Here is a 16,120-nt window from a genome sequence, read left to right as displayed (position 1 = left end):
AACGGCGTGCGGGGCCGGGAGGAGGACGGGACGGGCTCGCCCGCCGCCCTGGAGGAGGAAGAGGAGGATGAGGAGAAGCAGGAACACGACATCTCCCTCTTCGTCAAGGTAGGGTGTGAGGGGCTGGTGGGGAAACCTGGGTTCGCGACCCTGCCCTCCTCCAGGAGCCCCGGGAAGCTCCTGTGATGAGTGGCATTTAAATCCTACAGGCAAAAGTCCAGCCAGGATAAGGTGATTTGGTTATTAACGCCCGAAATAAACCTGCCTCCGACTCCTCACTCCTTCTGCGGGTGGCAGGCAGGACAGGACAGGGCTGAAGGTCCGTCCCCTCGGCCCTGGGTGCTGGCGGTACTGCTCAGCCCAGAACCCAGGGGAGCACAGACCTGACCTGCACAGTGGTTCCCCCCATAATTTTCCCTCATGAGTACTGTGTTACTTCAGGTTTCCCTAGGTTTAAATGGAAAAGGTATGCAGGGATTTCAGTTTTGGTGGGCTCAGGGGATCCCCTGCGCCCTCCTCACTGTGGGACTGGGATCCAGCAGCATCCGTTTGGAATCGCTAGCCACAACTCGTGATGTAAGGAATTCTCAAGGGATTTTAAGATCTTCACAATACAGTAAGAAGGGCACACAGCACATCATGGGGGCTGAGGTGGAAGAAACTGGAAAATCTAATTTAAAACATGATACTGGGATTTTCCAACATGAACTACAGTCAACACAGAGATAATTGCCCCAGTGTTTGGCGAGGATGGATTCAGAGAGGCAGTAAACTGCCCAACAGTGTAGCATCTGGACCTTGTAATTGTCCAGTTTGTGTGTTTGGGCAGGGGAGATTTAGGTTAGAGGGGAAATGGACAAAAAATGGAAAAACTGTAATGGTCTTAAAACTAATATCTGGTATTTCATGGTATATAGAGCTTCAGAGCTACTTCTAGCCTGTGTCTGGAATCCCATCAAAATCAGTGGGACTTGGTGTGGAAGCAGCATCCATCCGCAGCGACAAGATATCACATGTTAAATTTCTGTGCGTAGAAACCATCCTAAGGTGTTTTTCCTCTTCCTTCTCTGACCTCTCTGGACTAAATAAAGTGTGGAGCAGGGCAGGATATTTTTCTCAGAGCAGCTGGAATTAACTATGAAGGAAAAACTCATTGCCAGCCCTGTGAGTGAGGGCCATTAAGGCTGAAGCAGTGTTGATGCCTTGATTTATCCCACCTCAGCACACTCTCCGGTTTTCAAGGCTGAGCCTCTGTTGAAGTACTGTTATGTGACAAAAGCTGCGGAATGCTCTGAGGCTTACAAATAGGAGTGCCTGTGTGCTGGATGATGCCCCCTGATGCTCTACTGGAAAGATGAATGTTAGTACTGAGGTTGGTGAGTGTGCCCCATCCACTCCCCCGTTTAGATGATTCCTTGGTACACAGGCTGGGATGGATTCTGTGGTCTAAAGGCAACTCTGTACGTCAGGTTGGTGTACGGTAGCTGGATGCTAACATTGGAGCTGAAATCTGTGATGCAGTGTCAAACAGCGGGAGCGATTACTGTAGAGCCTGGCAGAGGGGAGTTACTCACAGATCAACAGCCCCCTTTGCAGGGACACTTCTGTAACTGGCAGAGGCTGAAGTCATAAAGGCTACGTCTGCATTATTCCACCTGGATACACACTTCATGGAAGAATAATATGGCCGAAATTAGAGAGCAGCCTAGAATAAGAGCATCTGTTTTGACTCTGTAGTCTCCAGATATGAGGATTAAGCATGGTTTTTGAAAATACTTATGAATTAATAAAGATAGAAGAAGAAGTATTTTCATGATTGACAGCATTAGTAACTTAAGAACACCTTGAAATTACTACAGCTGCTTTCCTAATGATTTCAGTGGAGGAGTACTGCAAAGCGTGAATATTTTACCTCCCCTGGACGTAGATTTTTTTGTAAATTTTTTTTTTTTTTTAGTTTGAGATTGGCACTAGTTCCTCTGGTTCAATGCAAGAAAAAAAGACATCTAGTGGAGACCTCAGCATCTCCCCACTCATCAAAATGTGCAGGGGCTGCAGCGCTGGGAAATGAGAAGCACTTCTCTTTCCTGCTGTGGGGAGAGTTCATGTTCGTGCTGCTCTTGCTGTCGCCTGGGGACACGCTCGCTATCTTTCTACCCTTCACTTGGCAATAGGAAAAGGGGCATAAGAAGAGGGAGACTGGAAGTTTTCTGTGGTGGCTCAAAATAGGTTTTAAGAGCACATATGTAATGCTGTGCTTAAATAGCTGTTGAAGTATTTGAATGGGAAAAAGCGGGAGAGTGGATTCCAGCATGGGACAGCGTGAACTCTGGCATGTGGGGATTATTGAGTACTTATATCTGACGACAGCATGTGGTCCACAGACATGATGCTCCTTCCTGAGCAAGTGCTGAAACTCAAGGGTTAAGGAAGTGAGAAGATCCAAGCTGAAAACACTCATCTCTAACCTGAAACAGTTCCCTTCACACGCATGTTTCTAATGCACATGACCACCCCTCTTCTGCTCTATTATATCACTATTCTGTGCCTGCCTATTAGCTCTGACATGCTTTTGACGTGTTGACACCCACCTCTACTTTGCAAGTGCTGCTGACCTCTTTCACCCTTCTGCTCCATTTCTCAGCAAACACCTTGTCAACTTTTTCCCACGCACCTGGGGGCTTCCTTGTAAATGTATGATCCATCAGCTCCCTGACCTTCTTCAAACCTCATTTTAAACCTCTACACTTCCGTAATGACGCTGCAAACTGGGCAGTGATTAGGCTGTTTAAAATACTGAGATAATTGGGTTTTTAATTTTTTTTTTGACAATTTCTTTGTCATCTCTATTTCTGTTCGTTTCACCTGCCTGTCGGCCTTTGGCTTGTAAATGGTCAAGGTGGGGATTGTCAGGCTGTTATCTGTTCCTGCATGCACAGTACTAGAGATGGGAGGTCTGTGCCATGATTTGATAGCACTGTACAAATACAGAGAAGTGTTAAAAGTAAGTCCCATAATAGAAAACTCTCAAGAAAATAACACAGTAGTAGTGATTGAATTAGTCTCATTATTTCCCTGCTAGGGAGCATCACGCTGGAGTTGGCTGACATTAAAGTACCTGGTAGTCTTTCACTAATAATATTTTGAGAATAATAAACAGAAGCATCACTATCATACAGAAACTTTTCAGGTGTGACTGTATGACGAGCAGTGCTTCTTGTTTTTACTGTTGTTCATCAAGCTTGTTCTTTTTAGAGGGCTTGTTTTGTGTGCTTTTTTTTTTCTTCCTCTCTTCTGCTTCCTGCTGCTTTGCATTGGCTCATTTAATTTTGCATATATGTATTTGAATAATGTGAATATTGTGTCACCTCGTCCCTCCCACGATGAGTTGAATGGCAAAATTCCTGCTAGCTCCACAAGCACGGGTACCAGCAATTGTGGTTTTAAGCTGATTTGGGTTGCTACGCAGTGCTATTTAGCTTGAACTCAGACACCCAGGGTTCAACATTGAGATTTAATGCTACCTGAGATAGCATAACACTTAGCAGGTTTAGCAACATCTATGGAAGATAATGTCCTTCTGGACCAGTAGCTCAATGCTGGAGAAGCTGCAGAAAGGCATCTCCAAAGACAGCAGGCATCTGTGTTTGGGCAACTGACCTTTGCCCTCAATAAAGCTGCACTGCGTAAGCCTCCTTGGCTTTAAATGCAAGACCATATCAAAATTGCTTTGAGGGTTTCACTAGGTGCTTACTTGATTTCAGTTTTTCCCATGAAGCAACATGGGCTGTGTATTTTCTTTAGATAGTAATGTTTGTGGCTTTTCAAAGTCAGATCTTTGCAAAGGTCATCCAGATATACTTTCCCATTGGTCTTTGGTCATCCAGCTAAGCATATCTGGCACTTCGGGTAGGACACCTTCTGGATGTTGAAGCTGATCTTGTATGGTCAGTGGTATGTGTAGGCTTTTCTTTTTTCTTCTGTGGCAAAAGCTCTTTTTTTTTTGTTAGAAAACATCTGTAAATGTCATAAATGCATCTTACCATTTGAATATAGCAGAAGTCTCAAGAAAATTATCCTCTTAATTTTAAACAATTTAAACATTTATGTAGGACTTAAAAGTTTACTTCTAAATTAAAAACACCTCAAAACCTCTAAGGTTACCTACTAATCAGTTTTAAATTTTCTTAGAGATAGAAAACTTAAACACCAGAATCACAACTGCGGATTTCATCATTCCAAAGATTTCTAAGGGACAGTGATTTATCTGTAAGTGCTGACCGCAGTCAGTCAAGCAACACAGCTTGAGCACAAGGTCTTCTCTGAGATTGCTCATCTTCCAAAACAGTTTTTGCGTATTTTCTGGGTTAAATGGTATGTAGTAAAGGCTGACCATGAGCCTAAGGTAATAGATTTTATCCAGTGAAAAGTAATAGGCTTTATTCAGTTTTGTGACATCCTTGGTCTCTAAATCCAAGTCATTTATTTTCATTCAGAGGGTTATTTCATTCCTGCCAGGGACCAAGGTTACTTTACCAATACGGAATTTCCTTGCACCATTCCTGAGACGTGCTTGACTGACCTGACATACTTAGAGCTGTGCTGAACTATCGTAAGTGCTGATAAACAGGAAAATAAAAGACCTGCTGTGAGAAGAGACATAGGAATAACAGGTGCTTGCATCCGTGCCTCCAAACACCGCAGTTAGAGCATCAACTTAAATAGTAATGTGCGCTTATTATTCGAGCACAAAAACTAATCTCCTTTTCTGTGATGTGATGGATCTGCATTTTATATACAACTTGCATTTAAGGCATAAATGTACTGTCCTCAAACTGAACTCCCAGGCTTTGAGTGCTGTATGTAAGAAGTCTAGGGGGAGCAGGAGCTCAGATCCCCGGAAAAACCACCTAGCCTCTATGCCCATTCAGTGGACTCTGTGCTGCTCTTGGTGATTGATCCAAACATTTACAGTATAACCACCGAGTAGGTATTTGTGCTTAAGATCTTGGTTTGTGCTCATCGGTGCAATGGGTCCGCAAATCAGTTAGGTGAGCATGGTTTGTAAGGAGAATAGCTGGCGTCCTGTATCAAAATGAAAGTAGGTGTTTCTTGTCCTTTTTTAATGTAGATTCACTGTAGGAGCCCAGTATTCAGATGAATACAGGAGGGTGAAAGTAAACATTTATGTGTGTGGAGTTACACTAGCTTTGTGTTTATGGATTAAAAGCAGTCTGGGGGGAAATTCGGGTAGTGGATATTTATCCAAGCAAAGGGAACCACTTAGAGCTTGCCAAAGGTGCGCATTGGATCTGGGGGATGCTATGGGAGGACAAATTGCTGTGGAATGAGCAGGGGAGCATTTGGTAGGTTTGGGCAATAGCAGGAAACAGACAGTTTCTCTTTCCTTTCTTTTCCCCTATCCTTACCAGCACTGCTGCCTTTCACTTTCCACGCTGTATTTTCCCTGAGGAACACACCAGCTCCTTTCTTCTCACTCTATTTTTCTTCTTCTCTAGCTACGTTACATGTACCCTCTTCAGAAAGTAGGAGCTTTTCCCAGGTGCCACATTGTTGCCCCTACAATCTTGTAATTTTTTTTTGCACATTGGTTTCCTCCACTATTCTTTTGGATATTCTGATTTACAGTTGGCTACGTGACCTGTCTGCTTTTATAACTGAGTAGATATGCAAGTTACCCCAGAACAAGGGGAAAAAAAAAACATTCAGGAGAAAGCCCATCTCCCGGAGTAGATATGCAAGTTACCCCAGAACAAGGGGAAAAAAAAAACATTCAGGAGAAAGCCCATCTCCCAGAGCAGAGCACAAGCACCCCGAAGGCTAGGTCTGCTGAAACCGGAATCAAAGCAAAGCTGGTCAGGACTGAGCCCTGTAGGCTGCCCAGTGAAACCAGTCCAGCTTTTCTGGTTGCTGGTTAATTAGCCATTTGTATGGCGATTTGGCTTTCTTTGGCTACACACAGCTGTACAAAAAGTACTGAATCAGCAGAGGTGTGTTTGTTCAAAGCCATTTTGTCGTTCTGTTCCCAAGGCTGTCGTACAAAGCAGGAAGCTGGCTCCTCTCCCATGGGTATTTTGCCCTTTCTCAGCTACTTTTTTTTTTTTTTTTTCAGCTCGAATATGGCAATTTCGGGTTCCCTAATGCAGCTTAAGAGGAACTGGCATTACAAATTCCTTTCATAACTCTTCAGGATATTGTGCATGCTGGGTGCACCTGCAGCAGTTTTCCTGGGGGCTGAGTTCTCTTATAGCAGTCTTCAATAAGACCGTGCTTGGGAGGCTCTGGTTTGAAAAGCAGTGATACCATTCTTTGTTTCTGAAAGAGCTATGCAATTTTCTTTGAACATGAAGTCATTTTCATTTTTGCTTCTCATGCTTTCCTTTCTGGCCATTCATGTCACCTGTTTAGAGGTTAGGCTGCTTAAAAGAGACGAGGTTCCTTGGGGCCCCTGACTAAAGAAGAGCTTTGAAAACAGCACTAGCATTAGTTTTGCTGCTTTGCTCCTGGAGGGATGCTTAACGGAGCAGTGGTGTGTTCTGTTTGTTTATACCAGTGGCAGATCTGACAAGTGACGGGCCAAGTCTTGTTCCAGAAAGGCACAAACAAACAGATAGACATGAGTGATCTTTTTTTCTCCATATAATCCAGTCATACTTCTTGGAGTAATTCTTTTCTCCATGCTTTGGAAGTCCTAAAACTGCATGTACACATAATATCATACAAGCTGTAAACCATCTATTTATTCTCAGTGTGAATGCAGATCTTTGCTGTTTGTGGGCATGTTTTAGGCAAAACCAGTTTCAAAATAAATGTCTTCAAAGCTACATTCCTAGACCTTTTCCTATTTTTATTTACTCTCAGCACACTGCTTCAGTAAAGCACCTCACCATGCGTTTTACTTTAAGCATAAGCTTAAAGTCACGTGCTCTTTAAGCCCTTCGCTGAACAGGGGACACTTTCCTCATTCAGAGGGCACACCCTGTATTTCTTGCTGGCTGAAATCAGCAGAAACATCTGATGAGATCACCCTGCTGCCCAAAATTCAGCCATAACGCTGCCGCTCCTTGAGTTCTGTCTCCATTGAAAGGCTGATCTTACCCATGATCGTCACAGAACAGGGATAGAAGTTTTCCCTGTCTGCTTTCTGCCTTTGGTCCTTGGTTGTCTGAAGTGAATCTTTATTTCATAAATCCTACTGGGGAGCTGCAGCCTTCTTCAGACACATTGATGGTTGCCACATGAGGTGACTGTCATGCAGCTGCGCCTGGGAATTTTCATGCTGTCTGCCTGTTTGCCTTGAGGCTTGATTCACATTTGTATATAGGTAAATAATGAACCAGCCTACAGGACTTGTGACATTCACAAATATAGAACATTGGAGTGTGGTGAATGATTTCCTGGGCAAAGGGAGGAAAGGGTTTTGGTCCATTTGTTGACTAATATAACTATACTCAAATTATTAATAAATTCAGGTGAAATTTTGCAAATTATCTTCATTAAATAGAGCTTTCCCCCACCCCACCCCGCCAGGAAATATTACCTGTCAGTTTAGGTCTAGATTCAGTAGCTGCACTGTTAGCCCCGTACTTGGGACACTGGTGTGGGATGCAGGTGACTGAGGTGGGGACATTACCTGGAGCATACGTGGATTAGTGTGCATCCATCTCCCGACTCAGTGCCGTAGACATGGAGTTATTCTTGGTCTCTCTTGGACACCGTCAAGATGAAATAATTACCTGCAAAAGGAGGCAGCATCAGGAAGATCAGATGCGAGGAGCCAGGAATATCCAGCAACATTATGGTTAGGCAATGTATGGTTTATTTGCTGTTATTTCCTGTTGTAGCAACATGTAGATTTTTCAGAAGCCTCTGATTCCCACTGCGCCAGGGATTGCTTGTGGAATAAGAGATGTGTTACCCACGTGCTTTGAGAAGGCAGAATGTGGCAGGCATTAAAAGCATGAAAAGGTATTGTGTCCCTTTCCCAGAATGGGTGTTACGGATCATACCCAGTCCACCTGAGATTCTGGAATTTGGTTTTATTAGCATCCCTAATAGTAAAGTTAAACCCTTCTATGTTGATTAAAAAAACCCAAACCAACAACAACAACAAGGCAGTTCTATTTATTAGATACCTTTAATAGTAAACTAACCTTTTCTTCCATGTCATCTTCCATTTCAAATCAGTTCTCTCCAGCACTTTTCTGCCCGGTTGGCAGGACGAGGATGAGGTAGCCTTGTGGTCACTCCACTTCTACACACAATTCTGCCCATTTGGGCTCTTTACCTTGATGGGTACCTGCCAGGGTTGGCCATCTGGGAATCTGCATTTCAACCTTTCTTACAGTCTTGTGCCCTTTATTGTATGGATCCATGCAAAATCATATTTATGGCTATTTGAAAAATGTTCAATTACTGTGAAGCAGAAGTGATAATGGAAATTATTAATACAGCCACGCTTTTTTAAGATTCTTATCTTGGGATAAGTCGCTTTGAATCAGTGGCTCTGTACTTTGAGGAAGAGGCAGGGCCCTCCTCTTCAGAGATAATAAAGGGGTTAAGGTAGTGAAAGGAAATATTATACATATTTTATGGAAGAAGTGAAGCATGGAGACTTATTCCTGTGCCGTCGCTGACTGTGTTCTCTGTGTCTCCCCTAAAGATGTCCTACTGCTTCTTTTAAAAAGTAAGAAATTGCATGTTCCTCCGACTCTGCTCAAGGAGCGTAAGTAAATGCCATGTGAAGGTTACGTGATTATTTTCTCGCTCAGATAATAAAATGTCACACTGTGATAAGGACTTGTATGCATTTCCATTTGCAGTGTCTGATTATTTACTGATAAAACCCTGAACAGGTTGAGTGACTCCATTCCGGTTGCTTTCAATAACACCCGCCTTGTCAGCACTGAAGGAAAGTGCTTTAATTCCTTCATGAAAATATTTAGCTTCTCAAAGCAAACAGCAGCCGCTTGTACAGCCTGTCACCCACACCGCTGACGGAGGCTTTCCCCCCGGGAAGAGGGCACCCATCGCAGCCTCCCCACTGCGAGCAGCCTGGGTCCGGCGTGCCGGCCGGCTGCGGGATGTGCCTTGCACAGGGAGGTGGTTATCCTGAAGCCTCACAGACATGCTGAGGTGCAAAGGGGTATTTCCCATCCCAGTTTTTTTCCCTCTTCATATGCTGAAATTTTAGCATATATTTGAATAGTCGAAATAGGCTGGAAATACAATTATTACAGGATGAAGTGAACTGTAGCAGGACGGAGTCACAAATACACGCCCTAATGGCATAGTTACAAAGAAGTTAAACATTTACTCAGATTTCAGAAAAATTCTCCTTTGTGTCTTGGAGGATCACTGACGTTCACTCGCTCGTCATTTCTGAGGCGATTTTAAAAAGCTATTACAGAACCGGAGTGTTTTGTAAAAAATCAAGTTTCTTCCCATGGTGGTGGCAGATGAAACTGGAAACAGGGTCCAAATACACCCTAAAAAGTTAAAAATGTCCAGTTGTGTGCTGCCTACAGAAACCAATGTGCTACCAACCCCCTCGGTAAAACCATCAGCTTCCCTTTTGCCAGGAGCACTGCAGGAGCTGGGGACTGACGGCGGGCCGGGACCACAGGGATGGCGCTCTTTTGGGGAATGTCAGTGTTAGAGTGGTAGGCACGGGGGCTGATTGGTCTGCAGTGTGATTCATGAAGCATAGCTTTATTTAAAAACTGAATTTTAATTAGCAACCCCGTGTTTCTCATAGTTTCCCCAAGGCTGTGGGGGTAAGCGAGGTGGTGAGGAGAGCAGGATGGAGAATAGCCTTGAATTTGAATTTACACTGGGAAGGGAAGGAATAGAGTCCAGCCCCCTCCCTGTCAAGCTAATGAGTTTTTGCTGGTATTTGTGCCCTCTTCTTAACTGCTGTTTCAGGACACGTCTTTGCCAGTTCTCACTGGAGCTGACAGGTTTTTTATGTAATACTTTACCTGGTCAATTGAATAATTTTCTATTTGGACCAAAATATCGCATAATGTTTGGGGGGGGAAAAAACCACACAAAACCAAATCCCTCTTTTCGTCTTTCACTGTCATCTCTTGGTTTAAACGTCAGAGTTAGGGAGACCATTGGCACATTATTTTCTCAGGTCTTCAACAACTCCCTTAAGCTGCATAAAATAGCTTATTATTTTGGTTATTTCTTATTTGTTTACAACACAAATCACAGCTACTTTATAGATGTGCGTACAGTTTTTGCATTTAGATGGAAACAGCACGGCTGTGTCACAGGTTAAGTATCATATGGTGAAGTGTGAAACAGGATGTGTCACTGAAATACCAGTTAATCTGTTTTTCCCAGACCTATAATGTGTTCGAGAATATAATGCTCTTTTGTTGAAGTAATTCCCTGTAAGAATTTAAAAAGGATATAAGATTTTTGTCTCCATGTAGAATGTTCAGCTGGCACCTTGCCATGTTATTAAATACGGATTAGAAATAGCACTGAGGTATTTAAACATAATTCTTGTAACAGGATAAATAGCTAATAGCATTTGGTTTGCTGCTTGTGTGCTTGTGACCTGGTAATGTGCTCATTAACGCAAATGAAGACTGCACGAACTCCGTAGGCAGGCTGCACGGCAGAAGGAAACACGTTTTCTGAACGACTTGGTGTAAGAGTAAAGCCAGTGGTCTGTAACCGGGCGGCATTTTCCCAGCTCTGATTTTCACCTGGGTTCACTTAAAAGGCGGTTGGTTTTCTTAGACTACTGGCAGGTTTTTGAAAATTACCCTGAATCTTAAAATTAAAGAATGGATAAGGATTAGGGGGAGTGAATTTATGAGGGCTGTGTATTTTTATTAATCAGCCAACAGATTGCTGTCGTGGTTGAGGTGGACGATGTCATTCCTTCTCCTCACTTGAGGAGAGAGTGGAGCGGGGGCACCTCTGCAGCCATTCCCCTTTGCCTCTGCTTAAAACCTTTTCCTCTGAATAAACCACTTGTGTTTTTTTTGTTGTTAGTGGTGTTTTTTTTACAAGCAGTAGAAATTTTGTCACATTTTTCATTAAAATAAAATGGCTTCTGTTTTGGAGGAGTGGCAATGTTTACTTACATTGCTCTGAAAAGTCTCTCTGCACGTGTAATACACATATAATTCACTATCATTGTGTACTAAAACAGTAAACCAATAGCGATGACTGAAAGTAATGCTATTTTGAGTGAGACATAAACCAGGCATAATTCAGGCAATATGACAGTTACTTGTGTAGGAGAATGATATTCCTAAATTGAGCAAGATTAATTTAAACCCTACTAAATTGTAGCCGAAGTTTTTCAGTCTTTGCTAGCCGTAAGTTCATTTTCCTATTTATTTTTATGCTTAACCTTCCTTGCCTTGCCTCTGTTCTCCTTGCTGTGCACAGCTCCTGGAAGCTTGCTTGTCACCATCATCTAAGTGAGCCTTATAAAATAAGAGATAAATAAGTAATAACGCATTGATAATTATCATGGGATAAAGTACTATTTGTTGAAATAATTTTCCAAGCTGTTTCAGGAAAAAAAGTAAGCTGTCACAAAGGGTTACCATATTCATGTATTGTTGCTGGGGACTAGGCATTTAAAAAGCAGCAGAAAGGATGTTTCCTTTGCCTTCAGTGTTTAGCTGAATTTTGCCCTGCTCTCTGCCCGAACACTGGCGTTGCCCCCGCAGCACCCCGTTTCCCTTTCCCCCGCCCTGCAACGCAGTGTGAGGGGATCTGCGTGTGGAAGGAGCCTCCTTCAGGCAGCTCTGCTTGGGATGGCCAGGCCTTATCCCTCAAACTATTAACTCCTTAAGCAAATTATCGTTGAGCTCACGAAGCAGTGGGTTCCTGGTTGCTGATTGCTTTTGCCTTATTACCGCACGCTTACTGTGCCATAGGTGGCGGGTATCTAGGTGTGAGCAGCCTCTATGTTTAATTAGTTGCTTTCCCATCACGAGAGGCACCAGTGGTTTCGCTCTGAAACCAGGCTCAGCACTGTCCCAGTCTGTGCTAAGTACTGTAGCTACCAGAGTGGCTTTATTTGCTGACCTGGTATAGGTAGCTGTAAGGTATCTGAGAAAATAAACCTGTAATTTGTGGTTTTCTTTTGTAATTTCATCTGATTTTAGGTATTTATGGTTGTTCAGTCTGGAGAAGAGAAGGCTCTTACCTTGCACATTTTAATTTTCACCTACACTCTCTTGAGTTTCGTTCGCTTTACAGAATTACCATTTAATGGTTTATTTATTTATAATCTTTGTCAGAACTGGAAGGGCAGGGTGCAGGCAGACCCACTGCTCAGCGGGGCTACTGGGCAGACTCTCATATTGAAATTAAAAGTAAAAGGACATTTCACCTAGGTAACAGGAGTGGCTTTTGGACCTTTTGCTTCTCATTATTTATAAAGTAACTGGGCAAAGGTAGAAAGTTTATGGCCACAAAGTTGCCTCTTAATGAAGGAAAATTTCTTCCTATGCATCGAAAGCCTTTAATTACTTACTAAGTAATGAAGTTAATTTCAGCAATAATTACTTACCCAGCAGACCATAAGTAATTAAATAATGCTGTGAAAGTTAGAATAAAGGAGGCTTTCTCTGCTCTGAAATGGCTGCTGGCATGAAGGGGAGAGAGAGACCTGAAATCAGAGGAAATTGCAGCTTCAGACTTCTTTTCCTTTCTGTCATCTAGAGAGGATTAGAATTTCCAGATGTATATAACCCCTTTAAGCTGCGGCCACTGCTCGCTACATAAAAATGGGGTTGAGGGAAATACCCCATAGAGAAACTCCAACATGCTGTTAATTCCCCAACATGAGCTGAGGACCAGGAGCATTCACAGAACCATTTCTAGCAAAGAGCCTTACTGAACATATGAATTATGAAATCTAATAAAACAAAATAACCCTAGTAAGTTAATGCAAACAGTGGATGAAAGGAAGTACAGTATAATTTCAGAAACCTAACAGAATGAGAAAAGCCTTAACAATGAAATAGTTAGAAGATGCTATGAAATACTAATAGGTGGCCAGTCTGGGATATGTAAATCTTGCCCAAACTTCAGATGGTGGATGAAAAGCTGGACATGAGCCGGCAGTGTGCACTGGCAGCCCAGAAAGCCAACCGTATCCTGGGCTGTATCCAGAGAAGTGTGGCCAGCAGGTCAAGGGAGGGGATTCTCCCCTTCTGCTCTGCTCTTGTGAGACCCCACCTGGAGTGCTGCGTCCAGCTCGGGGGCACCCAACATCAGAAGGATATAGACCAGTTGGAGCAAGTCCAGAGGAGGCCATGAAGATGCTCCGCGGGCTGGAGCACCTCTGCTATGGGGACAGGCTGAGAGAGTTGGGCTTGTTCAGCCTGGAGAAGAGAAGGCTCCGGGGCGACCTTATAGCACCTTCCAGTGCCTGAAGGGGCTACAGGAAAGCTGGGGGAGGGGAGATTTTTTACAAGGGCCTGTAGTGACAGGACAAGGGGTAATGGGTTTAAATGGGAAGCAGGGAGGTTTAGAATGGATATCAAGAAAAAATTCTTCATGGAGAGGGTGGTGAGGCACTGAACAGGTTGCCCAGAGAAGCTGTGGACGCCCCATCCCTGGAAGTGTTCAAGGCCAGGCTGGATGAGGCTTTGAGCAACCTGGGCTAGTGGAAGGGGTCCCTGCCCATGGCAGGGGGGTTGGAACTAGATGGTCTGTAAGGTCCCTCCCAACCCTAACCATTCTGTGATTCTATGTTAAAATGTGAGGTAGCAAGGGTTTCATTATGTCTGCAGGTAGGAGCTCAGCCAGAACTCACATTCAGTGCCAGAAGAGCCCTGCTCCAGGGCAGAGCCCATCTTTCATTATCAGTAGTAATAGCTAGATAACTAATAATGAGATGACCACTAATGCACAGCTGCATCATTAAAAACACCATAGATGGGTATATCTAAATTGTCATCTTCTTTGTAGGTAGACTCAGCCTTCAGCCTACTTCTTAGGATCTGTGGGCACACAAAAACCAATTTAATGGTGTTCTGTGGTCAGTTGATGCTGTGTAGGTGAAAAATGAATCCCTTTTTCTGCCTTGCACCTACACTTTCATGATCTTTCCCTTGGCATCTCTGTTGGCCTAGCTTTTTAAGTTAGGTGCAGGCTTTTCTTTCTGTATTTGTACAGTTCTTAATTGATAGTGCCTAGATGCTACTATAACAGTTTATGTTTCCCTGTCTCCATGAGATAAAAGGAAAGCTGGTCAAAGAAATCCTCCTGTCTGAGGATTCCAGCCACACCTTTTCCATGGGTCTGTATTTGCATCAATCTGGCAGCTGCTCAGTGCCCTAGAGCTCCACATCCTGACAGCACTTTAAAGCAGGACAGCAGGACTCGTAAGATACCATCTTTGTAGCTTGTTTTATGGGTGGGCATTAACATCTGATGGGTACAAACAGCTGCTGATGGGTTTCAGCAGTTGATCTGTCTCTTTGTCAAGAGGACTGACTACATGCATGCTGTGCCCCAGCAGCCATCAGCCCCAAGCACCCCAAGCAGCCTCCTGATGTCTGGTCCAGGCACTCAGCGACTTAGACCGGTCTGAAAGTTACCACTCCTTATCACCAACCTTTGGGTGACTGATAATCTTCCAGGTATGCTCATCCTTCAATCAACATCCCACCATTTGATAGGAGGAGGGCTTTTACAGGTAGAAGACTTTCTCCCTGTCCTCTGCAGCTGTTGTTCTGGTAGATGGCATTCTGGTACCACGTATGCCGATACTTTGCACTGATGATTATCCATTATTAGGTCAGCTGGGGTCTGAGATAACTCCTGAGCTTTCCTGACCTCTGTTAGGCCTGAGCTGCTTGGAAATGCTTGCTGAGTGAGAGGATGCTGCTGCTGCAGCCATCCTGGGTTTCATTTGGATCCTGTAGCTGCCTCAAGGCTTGTGTCCCACTGCAGCTCAGACTCTGTTGCCATTTACCATTGCTGCGTGAGGCTACTGGGCTGAGGAGAGTGTTTTTTCAGTTGCCATCCCTGGGATCCTCGCATTGCTCCTTATCCCCTGTAAGTTGGTTGTACCTGGCCAGTGGACAAATACTGGCCCATATAACATATGTCCTTCCCTAGTTGTAAGGGATGCATCAAACACACAGTATCAGCACTTACATTTCCAGTGATTTGCTCAAGCCACTTCAAATAAAGTGTCACTTTGTGCTAACTGCTCTTCTGTTCTTCCTCAGAAGAGGATAACCTCTGGCAACATTAACTTTTTGCTGTCTGGCTAATCGTAACACTTGGACTCTCTTAATTGCCAACAGCATCCCACTCTATCTGGTGTCTGGCTGGAGCTCACTGTCAGAGATACCACACCCATCATGTATTCCTTTTCTGAGGAAACATTCAGTTATTTTACAGTGTAACCTCTGTTTGGGATAGCTGCTACTCTTTACTGAGCAGTACCCTTCCCTTCCACCATCACCCCGGAGTTTGCTACATGCGATATTTTCACTTGAACATGCACGGTGTTGTGGAATACAAAAGCACGGCACTTGCCCTTGTCTTGTCCTTGGAGTGATATTCATCCTGTGGACAGAGAAACAACAGTCTGCAAGGGACTTTCCAGCAGAGAATAGGTTCAAGTCCCTGCTGAAAAGGATCAAATCTCTTGAGACAAAAGGTTTTTTTTTTTCCCCTCTTGTGCTGTCACATATGCAGGTACACATTGATACAGCTGTTAATCCTGCTGGAAACCTCGTTCGAAACCTCATTGCGGTGGTAGTTAGGGGCCCTTCTAATTGTCAGCTAGAAACATTCATGGCCACTTTGTACTCATTTGTTTTTGTTTCAGCATCACCCCCAACTATCAGGAATAAAATTATTCTTGCACTGAGTAATCATATCTTCCCTCAGTCTTTGCTTTGCAAGTCTGAACAGGAACGTATTTTCCTATCCCCTGTTGTAAAATTGGTTCCGCATTTTCATCGCCACCTTAGTAGTGCTTCACTGACTTTGATTTAATCTTTCACGAAGGCAGAGGACAGGATATTTGCAGAGACCTTTTCAGGACCATGTGTCCTGTGCTGTGCTTTGAATCCTGCCCTGCCTCCACGGAAGT

The 16,120-nt window shown here is 43.8% G+C and overlaps 1 protein-coding gene across 1 annotated transcript in view; it reads left to right on the top strand.

Moving 5' to 3' along the window:
• Nucleotides 1-3: 3 nt before the first annotated feature.
• The window catches only part of CLIC6 (chloride intracellular channel 6), a gene marked incomplete at its 5' end in the record, with an annotated part of 30,984 nt that continues 14,867 nt past the window's right edge, over nucleotides 4-16,120 (top strand). The window contains one exon of the mRNA XM_010153084.1: nucleotides 4-108. Coding sequence (XP_010151386.1) covers nucleotides 4-108 — 105 coding nt within the window. The remainder of the gene's footprint in view (nucleotides 109-16,120) is intronic.

This window comes from Eurypyga helias, unplaced genomic scaffold (assembly GCF_000690775.1).
Source record: "Eurypyga helias isolate BGI_N326 unplaced genomic scaffold, ASM69077v1 scaffold8896, whole genome shotgun sequence".
In the NCBI taxonomy this organism is placed as follows: domain Eukaryota; kingdom Metazoa; phylum Chordata; class Aves; order Eurypygiformes; family Eurypygidae; genus Eurypyga; species Eurypyga helias.
The sequence above is the reverse complement of the archived record's forward strand: the minus strand, read 5'-3'. Positions and strand labels throughout refer to the sequence as shown.